At 60.8% G+C, this 14,635-nt stretch overlaps 1 protein-coding gene across 4 annotated transcripts in view; it reads left to right on the top strand.

Annotated features, from left to right (window-relative positions):
* PIEZO1 (piezo type mechanosensitive ion channel component 1 (Er blood group)) overlaps positions 1–14,635 on the top strand; it is a 56,100-nt gene that overhangs the window by 40,902 nt on the left and 563 nt on the right. The window contains exons 20-50 of one of the 4 annotated variants that reach the window (XM_077891122.1): positions 145–270; positions 345–545; positions 1,030–1,234; positions 4,226–4,330; positions 4,838–4,991; positions 5,209–5,452; positions 5,534–5,630; positions 5,732–5,903; positions 6,297–6,386; positions 6,471–6,565; positions 6,870–6,941; positions 7,446–7,546; positions 8,068–8,164; positions 8,249–8,305; positions 8,397–8,569; positions 8,659–8,765; positions 8,986–9,099; positions 9,230–9,488; positions 9,557–9,745; positions 9,920–10,220; positions 10,492–10,588; positions 10,678–10,825; positions 10,899–11,113; positions 11,209–11,367; positions 11,448–11,595; positions 13,301–13,489; positions 13,644–13,736; positions 13,817–13,989; positions 14,063–14,185; positions 14,259–14,338; positions 14,420–14,609. In XM_077891122.1, coding sequence (XP_077747248.1) covers positions 145–270; positions 345–545; positions 1,030–1,234; positions 4,226–4,330; positions 4,838–4,991; positions 5,209–5,452; positions 5,534–5,630; positions 5,732–5,903; positions 6,297–6,386; positions 6,471–6,565; positions 6,870–6,941; positions 7,446–7,546; positions 8,068–8,164; positions 8,249–8,305; positions 8,397–8,569; positions 8,659–8,765; positions 8,986–9,099; positions 9,230–9,488; positions 9,557–9,745; positions 9,920–10,220; positions 10,492–10,588; positions 10,678–10,825; positions 10,899–11,113; positions 11,209–11,367; positions 11,448–11,595; positions 13,301–13,489; positions 13,644–13,736; positions 13,817–13,989; positions 14,063–14,185; positions 14,259–14,338; positions 14,420–14,609 — 4,574 coding nt within the window. Of the gene's footprint in view, positions 1–144; positions 271–344; positions 546–1,029; positions 1,235–4,225; positions 4,331–4,837; positions 4,992–5,208; positions 5,453–5,533; positions 5,631–5,731; positions 5,904–6,296; positions 6,387–6,470; positions 6,566–6,869; positions 6,942–7,445; positions 7,547–8,067; positions 8,165–8,248; positions 8,306–8,396; positions 8,570–8,658; positions 8,766–8,904; positions 9,100–9,229; positions 9,489–9,556; positions 9,746–9,919; positions 10,221–10,491; positions 10,589–10,677; positions 10,826–10,898; positions 11,114–11,208; positions 11,368–11,447; positions 11,596–13,300; positions 13,490–13,643; positions 13,737–13,816; positions 13,990–14,062; positions 14,186–14,258; positions 14,339–14,419; positions 14,610–14,635 lie in introns of all 4 variants that reach the window. The other 3 variants (XM_077891119.1, XM_077891118.1, XM_077891121.1) reach the window with 3 other exon arrangements.

The following is a 14,635-nucleotide window of genomic DNA, read 5'->3' as shown; positions in this document are numbered from 1 at the left end:
CTGGTGGGGGGTGGGCAGTCCCTCAGGTTGGTGTCCGGCCCCCTGGTCCCTGGGGTCAATGTCTAGCTCCCCGGTTCCCCGGATTGGTGCCTGCCCCCCTCGCCCTGCCCTGTGGGAACAGGTGCTGACTCTCCCCTTCCCCAGCCCCTCCCCAACAGCACCAACCTGCAGAAGATGGAGATCAAGCAGTCCTTGCTATACCGTGGGCCCGTTGACCCTGCCAACTGGTTTGGGGTGCGGAAGGGCTTCCCAAACCTAGGCTACATCCAGGTGAGTGAGGGCCATGGGGTTGTGGGGCCAGGGCAGGTGAGGCTGGCAGAGCATGACAGTGCCTGCCCCCTCAGAACCACCTGCAGGTCCTGTTGCTGCTGGTGTTCGAGGCCATCGTCTACCGGCGTCAGGAGCACCACCGTCGGCAGCACCAGCTGGCCCCACTGCCCGCCCAGGCCGTCTGTGCCGACGGCACCCGCCAGCGGCTGGACCAGGACCTGCTCAGCTGCCTCAAGTACTTTGTCAACTTCTTTTTCTACAAATTTGGGCTAGAGGTGAGGCTCTGCATCAGCCGTCGCCCCTTCCCTGGGCAGGACTGGGGGGTCCGTGTCACCTTCTGCGGGGCCTTGGCTGCACATCCACAATGTGCAGCAAAGGCCCTGCACTAGGGCACTAGGGCACTAGGGCAAGGGGGGCACCAGGGCAGTGGGGGAACACTAGGCACCTCCTGGGCTTAGTTGGCAGGCCCTGGGAGAGACAGGAATGGGGGCGGCTGGGATCCTGGCTAGAGATGGGGTTGGAGTCTCCCCTGCACTGGGACTCCTCTGAGCTATGGCTCTCCTATGTGGTGAACCCCCATCCCGCCTGTCTGTGCCTCTGAGAGGACAGTGAGGGCTGGGGTGAGCCTGGGCTGCTGCCCCCACTCTGCTCTGAACCTGCCCGCATGCTCGTGGCTTTCTGAGCCAGCTTGCCCAGAAGCAGGGCCCAGAGGTCCATGCCAGCAGCTCACTGTGCTTCCCTGTCCTCTGCTGCCTCCAGATATGCTTCCTGATGGCCGTGAACGTGATTGGGCAGCGCATGAACTTCATGGTCATCCTGCATGGCTGCTGGCTGGTGGCCATCCTCACACGGCGGCGGCGTGCAGCCATCGCCCGCCTCTGGCCCAACTACTGTCTCTTCCTGTCCCTGTTCTTGCTGTACCAGTACCTGCTGTGCCTGGGCATCCCCCCGGCCCTGTGCATCGGTGAGCGGCGGCAGGCACCGACGGAGCGGGGCGTGCCGGGCTGTGGCCGTGGGCAAGCACATGAGGATTCTGTAGCCCCAGCCCGACCCGAGTGTGTCCTGGGCTCCTCTCCATAGGCCCTGCAGCTGCAGCATCCCTGGCCGGTGGGAGGGGGATCGGTGCTGGCTCCCCTCTTATTCCTTTGCATTCGTTCATTTTTGTAGAAGATACTCTATTTCGAAAATCTTAATCAGAAAAGTTGAGGTAGAGTGCCAGGAACAGCCATGCCCTTGTCAGGGGCCATGTGAGAGGCTCCAAGGCCAGCACCCCCGAGGGTGGGTGCCTAGGGCTGGGGCCACATGCCACAGTCCATCCTGCACGGTTCTGAGACCTGGCCTTGTCCTCTGGGGGTGCCCCCGGGGGCTCTCTGCCCCTGGCTGTGCTCTGCTCTTGTCCCCTCTGGCTTGGGCTTGTGGGTTTGTAGAAAGCCCTGGATGTGGGTCTGCCAAGGCTATTGCTACTTCAGCAGGTGCAGCACATGGCTGTACAGTATACTTGGCGTGGCCCACAACTGGGGAGTGCAGGGGTGCGCCTGGCCCTACGGTGTCCCCAGCCGTTCCCCCATAGAGGAGCTGTGCTCAGCGTGCAATCCGTGTGTGTGGTGTCTGCCTCCACTGACTCCTGAGTGGGCCTCTGGCAGGACTCCTCAGACAGATGGACGTTCTGTGTCGGTGGTGAACTTAGTTGGCGGGTCTGTTGTCAGATGGGTGGGCCCCTCCCCCTCGGCGTGTTCCACCGCCGCGGTGTTGTTCCATCCGCATGTCTGAGAGTCTGGCCCACCGAGGCTTCACCTGTGAGGCCGTGGGTGAGTCAGAGGGGAGTGTTCGCACCCCAGATCTGATCCCTGCCCTACATAGCAACTGCCGATAGGACCATTTCTGGCTCTGCCTTTTCCTGAATGTTGAGCCCAGATCTTGAGCCAGACACGTTCGAGACTCTGTCCTTGTGTCCATCCTTCACGCCTGCGTGGTTTGCTCGTTTTTAACTTTTCATGTAGACTCACAGAATTGCAAAAGTAGAATCTTCCCAGATGCCCTCTGCCCAGCTCCCCTGATGTTGGCCTGTGATGCGGCCTCTTGCCGGGGCCTCGCTGCCGGCTTGCTCCTCCGCATTGGGTCAGCTCCCTGTGGGCCTTTTATTTTTTTTATTTATTTATTTATTTATTTTTTAAATTTTTATTTATTTATGATAGTCACAGAGAGAGAGAGAGAGAGGCAGAGACACAGGCAGAGGGAGAAGCAGGCTCCATGCACCGGGAGCCCGACGTGGGATTCGATCCCGGGTCTCCAGGATCGCGCCCTGGGCCAAAGGCAGGCGCTAAACCGCTGCGCCACCCAGGGATCCCCCTGTGGGACTTTTAGAACCTTGCAACTTTTGAGGAGCCATGCGCTGTGACCTCGAGGAGTGCAGTCTGGTGTTAGACCAGGGGATGACACTCTTCAGGCGAGAAGGCCGCAGGCGTGAAGTGTCCGGTTCTGCCTACGCAGGGCTGCTCTCTGTCACTGGGTACAGGGATAGCTGAGGGGTCTCCCTGAGGCTCTGCTGTTCCTCCTGGACCCCTCAGGCTGATTCCAACCTCCGGAGGGTCCTGTGTGTGGGGATCATTCCCTTGGTTTCCTGCTGGTGGTTTCTGGGTTCTCTTAGGTGTCCTGGTGGGCACCATCTGACCGGAAGCACTGCCCTTTGTCCCGCTGATGTGTCCACATGCTTATTTGTATCTGTGTGGACTCTGGGTGCTTCTGCTTCAGGTTCCACTCCAGGCCCGCTGCTGTCTGGGCACACGCTCCCTGCCCCTGAGCACACCCTCACTACAGCCTCCCCCTTTGCGCTGCCCGGGCGTCCTCCCTTTCCCTGCAGGCTACAGGGTAGAAGCAATATCTGGGCCTGGGTTGCTTGCTGCCCTGGGTGCCTATCTTCAGGCAGAACCATTTTTCGAGGTTGCTTGGGTTGTCTCTGCCCCTCCCCGCAGTGAGAAAGTCTGTCACATGCGGGCCGTCCAGGTCAACCTGCAGTCTGGGCCCATCCTGGGTCCCCAGTGTCCAGGACACATTCATTCTCCAGGTTCTGATGAGCGTGTGGAGCTTCCCAGCTTGGTGTTGTGCAGGCCCTTTGGAGCCTGCAGCCCCCTTGGCCCGGGCAGCCACAGTCGTCTGTCCCTGACGTCACGGAACTACAGTTGTCCCCAGGGTGCCCAGGGGCTGCCGTGTCCCTTGGCACTTGGTGCTCTTTCCCTGTTGACGAGTGTCCTCTCTGGGCCCTGGGAGGTGTGGGGGCTTTCTGGAGGGACATTGTTGGGAGCGTCCGGGAATGGGGTTGTGTGTGGCTGTAGTTCTCACTTTTTTTTTTTTAATTATTTTTTAATTATTTTTATTCATTTATGATAGTCACAGAGAGAGAGAGAGAGGCAGAGACATAGGCAGAGGGAGAAGCAGGCTCCATGCACCGGGAGCCCGACACGGGACTCCATCCCGGGTCTCCAGGATCGCGCCCTGGGCCAAAGGCAGGCGCTAAACCGTTGCGCCACCCAGGGATCCCTAGTTCTCACTTTTTTGAGGATTCACGCGCATGGTCCCATTTTACATTCCTACTGGCGATGGATGTGGGACCTGATTTTTCTGCGTTCTCACCACTGCCTTGTCTTTCTCTGTATCTTGTCTTGGCTGTTTTGGTAGGCACGTAATGGAGCCTCATTTGGGGCCCTCTGTGCTGTGTCCACCCCCGGCAGGCCTGCCCATCCATTCCTACCCTGGGGCCTGGGCCCGTTGATACCTGAGGAAGGTGCTAGAATCTCAGCCCTGAGTGCTCCCAAGAGTCCAAGCAAGAGATGCGGTGTTTCAGAGGCCCTGTGAACGCTCACGTTCATGCAAGAATGAGGCGTATAGACCTGGAGACTGCAGGCCTGCAGGTGGGGACAGCACAGCTGCAGTCCTAATGCATACTCTGCACCCACAGACTACCCGTGGCGCTGGAGCCAGGCCATCCCCATGAACTCAGCACTCATCAAGTGGCTGTACCTGCCCGACTTCTTCAGAACCCCCAATTCCACCAACCTCATCAGTGAGTGTCTGTGGCTGGGCGCCCCATGCACCCCCTTCCAACCTCACCAGAGGGCATGGAGGGTTCGCACGGGGAGGGGCACATTGTCTAGGCCTCGCTGGCTAGCACACCCTGTAGTTCCCCAGAGAGGCTTTGTCCCATGATGGTGTCCAGTCCTCCAGGGGCCTCCCCTGAGACAGCCATACAGACCTGCCTCTGCCCGCTAGTGTGTGCACAGGGGTGGACACCTGTAGGAACCCTTGCATGGACACAGGTGTGCATGCAGGGGTGCGGTGGGGTGGGTGCAGGTATGCCTAGTGATGTGTACATGGTGTGGTGAGACATGTACACACAGATGTCCATGTAAAACATCCCCAAAGACAGGCATGTCCCCCAGTGTCTGCTCACGTGTAGACCTCACATAACTCATATGGCTAGCCCCCACAGACACACAGTAGTGCTTCTCTCCCACCTTGCCCTGCTGTGCGTTGTGCCCCGTGTGGCCAGTGGTCTCCTCTGTGTCTGCAGGCGACTTCCTGCTCCTGCTCTGCGCCTCCCAGCAGTGGCAGGTGTTCTCGGCTGAGCGCACGGAGGAATGGCAGCACATGGCCGGCGTCAACACTGACCGCCTGGAGCTGCCATTGGGTGAGCCCAACGCCGTGCCCAACTTCATCTACTGCAGGTGGGTCCAGGCGTGGCCGGCCTGCAGAGCGTGCTCAGGGCTGGGGCTCACCAGGGCTGCATCAGCGGCTCCTCTGTGTGCCAGACAGGCAAGCCGGGGACAGGCCGGTGGCCAGGACAAGGGCCGGACGCTGCCCTGGCAGCAGGGGCTCGATCCATGGGTGCCACCCGGAGGGAGTGGGGTGGCCCGGCCCTTGCAGTAATGCCCCGTCTGGCAGGTCCTACCTCGACATGCTGAAGGTGGCTGTCTTCCGCTACCTCTTCTGGCTGGTGCTGGTAGTGGTATTTGTCACGGGAGCCACCCGCGTCAGCGTCTTCGGGCTGGGCTACCTGTTGGCCTGTTTCTATCTGCTGCTCTTCGGCACCAGCCTATTACAGAAGCACACACGCACCCGCCTCGTGCTGTGGGACTGCCTCATTCTCTACAACGTCACTGTCATCATCTCTAAGAACATGCTCTCGGTGAGCCCGGCACCCCCGCCTCACCCCCTGCCCCCCACTGCCCACCCCACTGGGCCCAGGCTGATCTTCTTCCTGCCCTAGCTCCTGTCCTGCGTTTTTGTGGAGCAAATGCAGAGCAACTTCTGCTGGGTTATCCAGCTTTTCAGCCTCGTGTGCACCGTCAAAGGCTACTATGATCGTGAGTGGGCCGGGGGTGCGCTATGGGCTGGGCTCGGGGACACTCACTGCTTCTGGGGCCCTGTCCCCTGAGCCTGACCTGTGCCGGCATCCATCCTGCAGCCAAGGAGATGCTGAGCAGGGACCGGGATTGCCTGCTGCCCGTGGAAGAGGCCGGTGTGCTCTGGGACAGCATCTGCTTCCTGTTCCTTCTGCTGCAGCGGCGTGTCTTCCTCAGCCGCTACTTCCTGCATGTCAGCGCCGAGCTCCAGGCCACCGCCTTGCAGGCCTCCAGGTCAGCCCTGGGCCTCACACCCCCTGGGTCACGTGTCACTGTTCCATCACCGCATGTCACTCAGGGTACCTCCTCGGGCCCTGAAGCTCTGCCGCTGGCTGGCAGTTCAGCTCACTTTTGCCCTGACTCCGGCCTGTGGGTGCGTGGCTGCTGGACGGCCTCCCTCTCTCGCCCTCCTTGGGCTCCTATTCCCTGGGGACTGGCTGCCAACTGTGGACACCCCTGTATTTGCATGGTTTCACCCTCCATGAGACCAGAGGTGGCAGGAGGAGTCTTCTCCTCCTGAGCCCAGCACATGGCAAGGGCGGGTATTGATTTGAGGCTGAGCCCAGAGGTGTGGGGAGCCATGGAGCTGGAGCTAAGTGTCCCCAGGGTGACACTGCCTCCCTACAGGGGCTTCGCGCTGTACAATGCTGCCAACTTCAAAAGCATCGATCTCCACCGTAAGGCCGAGGAGAAGTCCCTGGCCCAGCTGAAAAGACAGTAGGTGCCATCTGGGGCGGGGGGCACCCCGAGCTCTCCTGATTACTCGGTGCTCAGAGCCACCCCCTCACCCCCACCCCCCAGGATGGAGCGCATCCGTGCCAAGCAAGAGAAGCACAGGCAGAGCCGAGCGGGCCGCAGCCGACCCCAGGACACCCCAGACCCCACCCAGGAGCCAGGTGAGCAGGCGGGGCTGGAAGGGCTCTGGTGACCTGGTGTGTCCGTGCCCGCTGGACTCTGCTCCTGTCCGTGCCACGTGCTGTTCCACAGGCCTTCCACCTACCTGTCCTGTGCCTTGTGGTCACTGTGTCCCTGCAGGCCATGTGGCCAGCCTGCCACTGTCTGTCTGCACTTGTGGCCTGTCCTCTCCTCCCCACAGCACCAGGAGGTCCCTCCATCAGCACACAGGTGGTCCCCATCGGGGGCTGCCCTCGCCCTCTCCATACCTCTCTGCTGGCTCATGTCCGCCCTGCCCCTCCACAGGGCCTGGCAGTCCAGGGGGCTCCTCCCTGCCACGGAGACAGTGGTGGCGGCCCTGGCTGGACCACGCCACAGGTACCACCCCAGCCTGGCCTGCTATGACCACCCTCTTGGGGCTGCTGTGCCCAGGCCTCTCCTTTCTTGGCTTCTGTCTGCCTTCTGAGCAAGGGATCCCGCCATGTGTCCACCTCTGGCTGTGCTCTCTGGCCTTTCCCCATCTCTGGCTGTGCTCCCTGCTTGATGGGCTCTCACCCCAGCCCTGCAGTAATAAGGGGCTGAGCCTCAACTTAACCAGGTCCCCACAGCAGGCTCTGTGCTCTCCTCCCGTTTGGACTCTCAGAAGTCTGTCTAGCGCTGATCCCCAGCCTGGCCCTTGTGTGCCTCTTGTCCTGCCTGGTCCTGCCTGGTCTCATGTCTCTGCTCTGGCCTCTCCTGCCAGCTGACCCCAGCCTGCACAGGCTGCTCTCTGCCTCCAGCCCCTGTGGCTATCCCTAGGGGGGAGGGGGGCACGTGGGCCTCTGCCTCTGGGTTGTGGGGGCCCCTGGGGGAGGATGGCCCTCAGCCCCACCCTGCCTGCAGTCATCCACTCTGGGGACTACTTCCTATTTGAGTCGGATAGTGAGGAGGAGGAGGAGGCCCTGCCCGAGGACCCCAGGCCGTCAGCACAGAGTGCCTTTCAGGTGAGGTGGGAGGGTCCCTTGCCTGCCTTCCACTGTCCATGGGCACCTGGGCCTACACAACCAACTGTGGGGAGGAGAGATCCTCTGGCCAGCCCGTCCAGGTCCATTCAAACCCGCAGAGTCTCCAGTCAGATGGGCTGTAGGAGGTACAGGTCATGGGCAGCTACATGCCCCTCTGTCCAGTCCCTCCCAAGGTCAACATGCTGACCATCCAGGTCTGAGTGGCTGCCAGCAGCCTGGCCTAGCGGAAGGGTCATGCATGTTTGCTGCAAAAAGGGGCCGGGAGCCTCCTGGCTGTCTCTGGGTCCTCAGTTCTCAGTGACAACCGTGCGCAGGCTGGCTCTGTGTCCTGCCTTCCCGCCATGGTCCCATAGGACCTGTTTCCTGCTCTGGAGCAGGGAGCCAGCAGAAGGTCCCCAGTGGTGGCCTGATCCCAGGCACCTCCTTGGAGCTCACAGGTGGGCTGAATAGGAACTGCTGTCCAGGGAGGCAGGGCATTAATCCAAGGACCTGGTCCACAGATGGCGTACCAGGCATGGGTGACCAATGCGCAGACAGTGCTGAGGCAGCAGCGGGAGGAGCAGGCGAGGCAGGACCAGACAGGGCAGTTGCCCACGGGTGAGTCTGGCTGCATGTGGGGTGGGGGCAGGGTGGGGCACGCGGGGTGCAGGGCGCAGGGCTGACCAGCACTCCTGTGCCCAGGAGGCGGCCCGGGACAGGAGGCAGAGCCAGCGGATGGCCCAGACGAGGTGGTGGCTGGTGCGTGTGCCCCAGAGCCTGGAGGTTAGGGGCGTGGGGGGGCCTCCCACTGGCAGCCTCTACAGCATCCCACCTCCTGCCTGCCCTGCAGGCCGCAGCCACGTGATGCAGCGAGTGCTGAGCACTGTGCAGTTTCTGTGGGTGCTGGGCCAAGCGCTGGTAGATGGGCTGACAGACTGGCTGCACACCTTCACACGGCACCACCGCGCCATGAGTGACGTGCTGCGCGCCGAGCGCTACCTGTACACACAGGCGCTGGTTGAGGTGAGTGTGCAACCCACCCCCCGTGTCCCCAGGGACCCCCCCCCCCCAATTGGGAACCTGCTGCCCTGAGCCCCCTTGGTGCCCTTCAGGGCAGAGAGGTGCACCGGAGCTTGCTGGACCAGCTCTACACTGGTGAAGCCGAGGCTGCCCCCGCAGTCCCCTTGGGGGTCCGAGATGCACCAAGTACAGCATCAAGGTAGGTGTGAGCTGGCAGGGCTCAGGAGGCAGCCGGGAGGTACATGGCCTGCTCCGCCAGGTATCTTGACGCCCCTCCAGCCCAAGAGCCTGGAGAGCAGAGCACAGGCTGCTTCTGTGACCAGCCTTGCCTCCCCTAGTGGGCTGGGGGCTGAGGAGCCGCTGAGCACTGCGACAGAGGACACTGGCAGCCCCCTGAGCACCGGCTACCACACCCGCAGCAGCAGCAGCGAGGAGGTGGCCACTGAGCCTGGGGCTTCCCTACACGGCTCTCGGGAGCTTCCTGCTGGCACTCCTACCCGGATGCGCACAGCCAGTGAGCTGCTCCTCAGCAGGTCAGGGGTGAGGGCCAGGTGGTGGGTGGGCCACAGGCACCAGCCTCAGGGCCACCCCCAGCAGGAAGGGGTGGCACCACCTTGGAGTCAGGCCTGGTGGTGAAAGGGGCCTGGCCATGGCTCCCCGCAGGCACCTCCGCATCCAGGAGCTGGAGGAGGCCGAGCTGTTTGAAGCAGGGCAGGGCCGGGCACTGCGGCTGCTGCAGGCCGCATACCAGTGTGTGGCTGCCCACTCAGAACTGCTCTGCTACTTCATCATTATCCTCAACCACATGGTCACTGCCTCAGCCACATCCCTGGTGCTGCCTGTGCTCGTCTTCCTGTGGGCCATGCTGTCCATCCCCAGGCCCAGCAAGCGCTTCTGGATGACGGCCATCATCTTCACCGAGGTAGGCCACGGCTGGAGCGGGAGGGATCGGGGCCTGGCCCCCCCTATGCTGAGTTTCTTCCCCCACAGGTGTCTGTGGTCACCAAGTACCTGTTCCAGTTTGGCTTCTTCCCCTGGAACACACACACAGTGCTCCGGCGCTACGAGAACAAGCCGTACTTCCCACCGCGCATCCTGGGTGTGGAGAAGACAGACAGCTACATAAAGTATGACCTGGTGCAGCTCATGGCCCTCTTCTTCCACCGCTCCCAGCTGCTGGTGAGTCCCCTGGGCCGGCAGCCAGCGGGCAGGAAACTCCCAGTTCACACCTCACCCACTGGCTGCCTGGCTCCAAGAGGCAAGGCTGGAGGTCGTGGGTTCCAGGGTGAGCCTGGCCTGAGCACTGCCCGGTGTACCATGCCAGCCTCTTCAGCTCCCTCCCTCCTTCTGCAGTGCTATGGTCTCTGGGATCATGAGGAGGACCCGCTGTCCAAGGAGCATGACCGTGGAAGTGAGAAGAAAGGGACCGAGGAGGAACAGGCACCACTGGAACCCCAGACTGAGGAAGGCACAGGGCCCCAGGGCGAGCCAGTGGTGGCCGGGGCCCTCACCCAGGACCACATCCAGGCAGAAGCAGGGGATGGGCCCCCAGAGCCTCCTGTGGAGCTCAAGCCCCGAGACATAAAGCGTATCAGCCTGCGTTTCAGGAAGAGGCGGAGGGAGACCACAGAGCCTGTACAACCCACAGCCACTGGTATGACAGCCCTGTCCATCCATAGCCACCTCTTGCCCCCCTGGGTCCCCTGCAGAGCCGATGCCCCCAGCTGTGTTCCCAGGCATACCCTGTGTGTCCAGGTGACATGGCCCCAGCTGGCCCACTGCCAGTGACCCAGGGAGGTCGCCATGCTCAGCCTGCTGGTCTGAAATGGGGCGATGCCAGCCCTTGGGGGTGTCTTGGGGTAATCAGGAGTCTGAACTGGCCCAGCACCCCCTGGGCTCTGGTCAGCAGCAGCTAATCCCTGCAGAAGGTGTGGTGGTGGCCTCCCGCAGAGAGAAGTGGAGTCGCCCCCGGGAAAGAATGACAGCCATGGGGCTCCGACTGCAGACCTTCTGCCTGGCCGTGTGAGTGACTGGCAGCTGCTCCTGGGCGAGGGCGAGTGGGAGGAGCTGTGGCAGGCCCTGAGCCCCCTGCACCCTGCCCTCACCCACAGGGCCCAGAGCATGTACCGGCCCCTGCGGCGCTTCTTCGATGACATCTTGCACACCAAGTACCGTGCAGCCACCGATGTCTACGCGCTCATGTTTCTGGCTGATGTGGTCGACTTCATCATCATCATCTTCGGCTTCTGGGCCTTTGGGGTGAGCACAGAGCCTGGTGGCCACCCCGCTGCCTATCTCCTACTGCCCCCTGACCCCTGCTCTCCCGGCACAGAAACACTCGGCAGCCACAGACATCACATCCTCGCTGTCGGACGACCAGGTGCCGGAGGCCTTCCTGGTCATGCTGCTCATCCAGTTCAGCACCATGGTCATTGACCGTGCCCTCTACCTCCGCAAGACCGTGCTGGGCAAGCTGGCCTTCCAGGTTGTCCTGGTGCTGGCCATCCACCTCTGGATGTTCTTTATTCTGCCCGCTGTCACCGAGAGGTGGGTTTCTGGCCACGCTGGGGCTGGGTCCCCAGGGACCTTGGGGTTCCAGCCTTGGGCAGGGTGCCCTGACCCGACCTTCCTGTCCCCTACAGGATGTTCAACCAGAACGCGGTGGCTCAGCTGTGGTACTTCGTGAAGTGCATCTACTTCTCCCTGTCTGCCTACCAGATCCGCTGTGGCTATCCGACCCGTATCCTTGGCAACTTCCTCACCAAGAAGTACAATCACCTGAACCTCTTCCTCTTCCAGGGGTGAGTGTGGGCTCACATGGGGCTCAAGGAGCCAAGCTGCCTCTACCAGGCCCTCCTGACGGGTGCTCCACCTCGGGCAGGTTCCGGCTTGTGCCATTCCTGGTGGAGCTGCGGGCCGTGATGGACTGGGTATGGACAGACACCACGCTGTCCCTGTCCAGCTGGATGTGTGTGGAGGACATCTACGCCAACATCTTCATCATCAAGTGCAGCCGTGAGACTGAGAAGGTGCCTGGGCTCAGGGAGTGGAGCAAATGGGCTACATGAGAGCCATGCAGTGCTGGCAGTCCCGAGTATGTGGGTCAGCTCGGGAGAGGACAGGCAGCTGGCAGGGCAGGCCCAGGAGGCCTGGCCACTTGGGTCATGGGCATGAGGACTGGGACATGGGGGTACCGAATGTCAGCTGAGTTTTCTGCTGTGGGAGTGGCTTCAGTGGGACCCCCCCCACCCCCCCGCCCCAGTCCATATGTACATTGCGGAGACTTGGAGTCACAGAGCTGGCAGCTGTCACCAGGCAGGTCTACAGCACGCTCATGCTCCTCAAAGACCCCCGTTGCCACCACTTTCATTGCCTTTGGCAGCCCCACCAACTCTGCACAGCTTTGCCTGTTCTGGACAGTTACTGTACACTCAGTCATACATCACGTGGCCCAGGTCTGGCGTCTGTAGTTTCAAGGCTTGTCTGTGTGGTCTATGTCAGAATTTGGGGTTTCATGGCTTGAGTAGCATTCCTTCCTGTGATTGTCCCCACCTTTCGTTTATCCAGCTATTCCAAATAGCAAGGGATGGCAGGTTGGTTCATCCTGTTTATTCCAACACCCACTGCTGTGCACACCCACAGCGGGGTGGAAGGGTCAGGGGGCAGCTCCTGGTTTGGCCTCTGCTGTCGCCAGCGACTGCCCCCCCCAACCCCCCCCCCCCCCCCCCCCAGTTACCACCAGCGCTTGGGACTCTGTGGTAGTCACTCCATGGGGTTTCTCCAGTGGTGAACGATGGTGACACTTTTTTCCTTGTGCTTGTCGGCCTTTTCTTTGCTCCTTTTGTCGTTGGGTTGCTTGTCCTCTTATTGTTGAGTTGTCAAGAATTCTTTCTGCATTCTGGACTCTATATGCTTACCAAATAGGATTTTCAGGTAGCTTCTCCCAATTCTCTGGACTATTTGTTGTTATTTTTTAAGACATTTATTTAGAGAGAGAAACATAGGGGATCCCTGGATGGCTCAGCGGTTTGGCGCCTGCCTTCGGCCCAGGGCGTGATCCTGGAGACCTGGGATCGAGTCCCACGTCGGGCTCCCTGCGTGGAGCCTGCTTCTCCCTCTGCCTGTGTCTCTGCATCCCTCTCTCTCTGTGTGTGTCTCATGAATAAATAAAATCTTTAAAAAAAAAATAGAGAAACAGAACACAAGCAGGGGGCAGGGGTAGAGGGAGAGAGTAGCAGACTCCTTGCTGAGCATGGAGCCTGATACAGGCTCAATCCCACGAGCCTGAGACCATGGCATGAAATGAAACCAAGTCAGAATTAACTATGAGCATCCTACCTTTTGAAGCATAGAAGTCTCATTTTTTATAACGTACAGGGTTTTTTCTTTCGTTGCTCATGCCTTCCAGTTAGATCTGAGAATCTTTCGTCAAATCCACAATAAGGAAGCTTTGCCCTAAGAGTTGTACTGAGGTCTTAGATAATATGGGTCCTGCTTTTTTTTGGCATGTGGACATCCCATTGTTCTACACTGTTGTTGAACAGACTATTCTGGCGCCACTCAGCATGCGGGTTTATTTCTGGGTTCTACTCCATGCCATCTCAAGTGCCATAGTTCTGCACTGCACTCTGATGCACTGAGGTTTGGCTTCCTGGGACCCTGGTGAGCCCCAGGAGCAACAGGGCGAGGGGAAGCAGGCAGCACTGAGCCCTTTACCCCTGTCCCACCCCCCAGAAATATCCCCAGCCGAAGGGGCAGAAGAAGAAGAAGATTGTCAAGTACGGCATGGGCGGTCTCATCATCCTGTTCCTCGTGGCTATCATCTGGTTCCCGTTGCTTTTCATGTCCCTGGTACGCTCTGTGGTTGGTGTCGTCAACCAGCCCATCGATGTTACTGTCACCCTTAAGCTGGGTGGCTATGAGGTGAGTCACCAGTTTGCTCCAGCAGGGGAAGAGGGGCTGCTGGCTGCAGACTCCACCCCACTCACCTTCCTGGGGTCCTACCTAGGCACTGGCCACCAGGGGTTTGAGAGGTCCTTTGTCCCATCATGGTCATACATCCTGCTATCCCCCACAGCCCCTCTTTACCATGAGTGCCCAGCAGCCGTCCATCGTGCCGTTCACACAGCAGGCCTATGAGGAGCTGTCCAGACAGTTTGACCCTAACCCGGTGAGTGGGCCCCACCCTGCAGCTGCTGGGGGAATGGGGGCACTTAGGTGCACCTCGCTCAAGTGCCATCCTGGGTCCAGTTGGCCATGCAGTTCATCAGCCAGTACAGCCCCGAGGACATCGTCACGGCACAGATCGAGGGCAGTTCAGGGGCACTGTGGCGCATCAGCCCACCCAGCCGGGCCCAGATGAAGCGGGAGCTATACAATGGTACAGCTGACATCACCCTGCGCTTCACCTGGAACTTCCAGAGGTGCGTCCTGGGCTTGGGCAGGACCTGGGTGGCACATTGCCCTCAGTGGCTCATGCTGTGCCCTGGCCTATAGGGACCTGGCCAAGGGCGGCACCGTGGAGTACACCAATGAGAAGCACACCCTGGACTGGGCCCCAAATAGCACTGAGCGGCGGCAGCTGGCCAGCCTGCTTGAGGGCACCTCGGACCAGTCCGTGTGAGTTAGGGCCCCGGGGGAGGGAGGGGCTGAGAGGAAGGCTGGGCCTAAACGGTGGGCCTTGTCCCTTCAGGGTCATCCCCCACCTCTTTCCCAAGTACATCCGTGCCCCTAATGGGCCTGAAGCCAACCCAGTGAAGCAGCTGCAGCCCAGTGAGTGTGTTGGGGTTGGGGGGCGGTGGCCCTTAGCCCAGGGAGAGGGTGGTGGCCTCACCAACTCTGGCTCTGCCCCAGACGAGGAGGCCGACTACCTAGGCGTGCGCATCCAGCTGCGGAGGGAGCGCGTGGGCTCAGGGGCCGCTGGCTTCCTTGAGTGGTGGGTCATCGAGCTGCAGGATTGCCAGGCCGAGTGCAACCTGCTGCCCATGGTCATCTTCAGTGACAAGGTCAGCCCACCCAGCCTTGGCTTCCTGGCTGGCTACGGGTAAGTGAGCTGCAGCTGTGGGCAGG

This window comes from Canis aureus, chromosome 3, assembly GCF_053574225.1.
Source record: "Canis aureus isolate CA01 chromosome 3, VMU_Caureus_v.1.0, whole genome shotgun sequence".
Classification (NCBI taxonomy): domain Eukaryota; kingdom Metazoa; phylum Chordata; class Mammalia; order Carnivora; family Canidae; genus Canis; species Canis aureus.
Note: the sequence above shows the minus strand (reverse complement) of the source record. Positions and strands in the feature narration are given on the sequence as shown.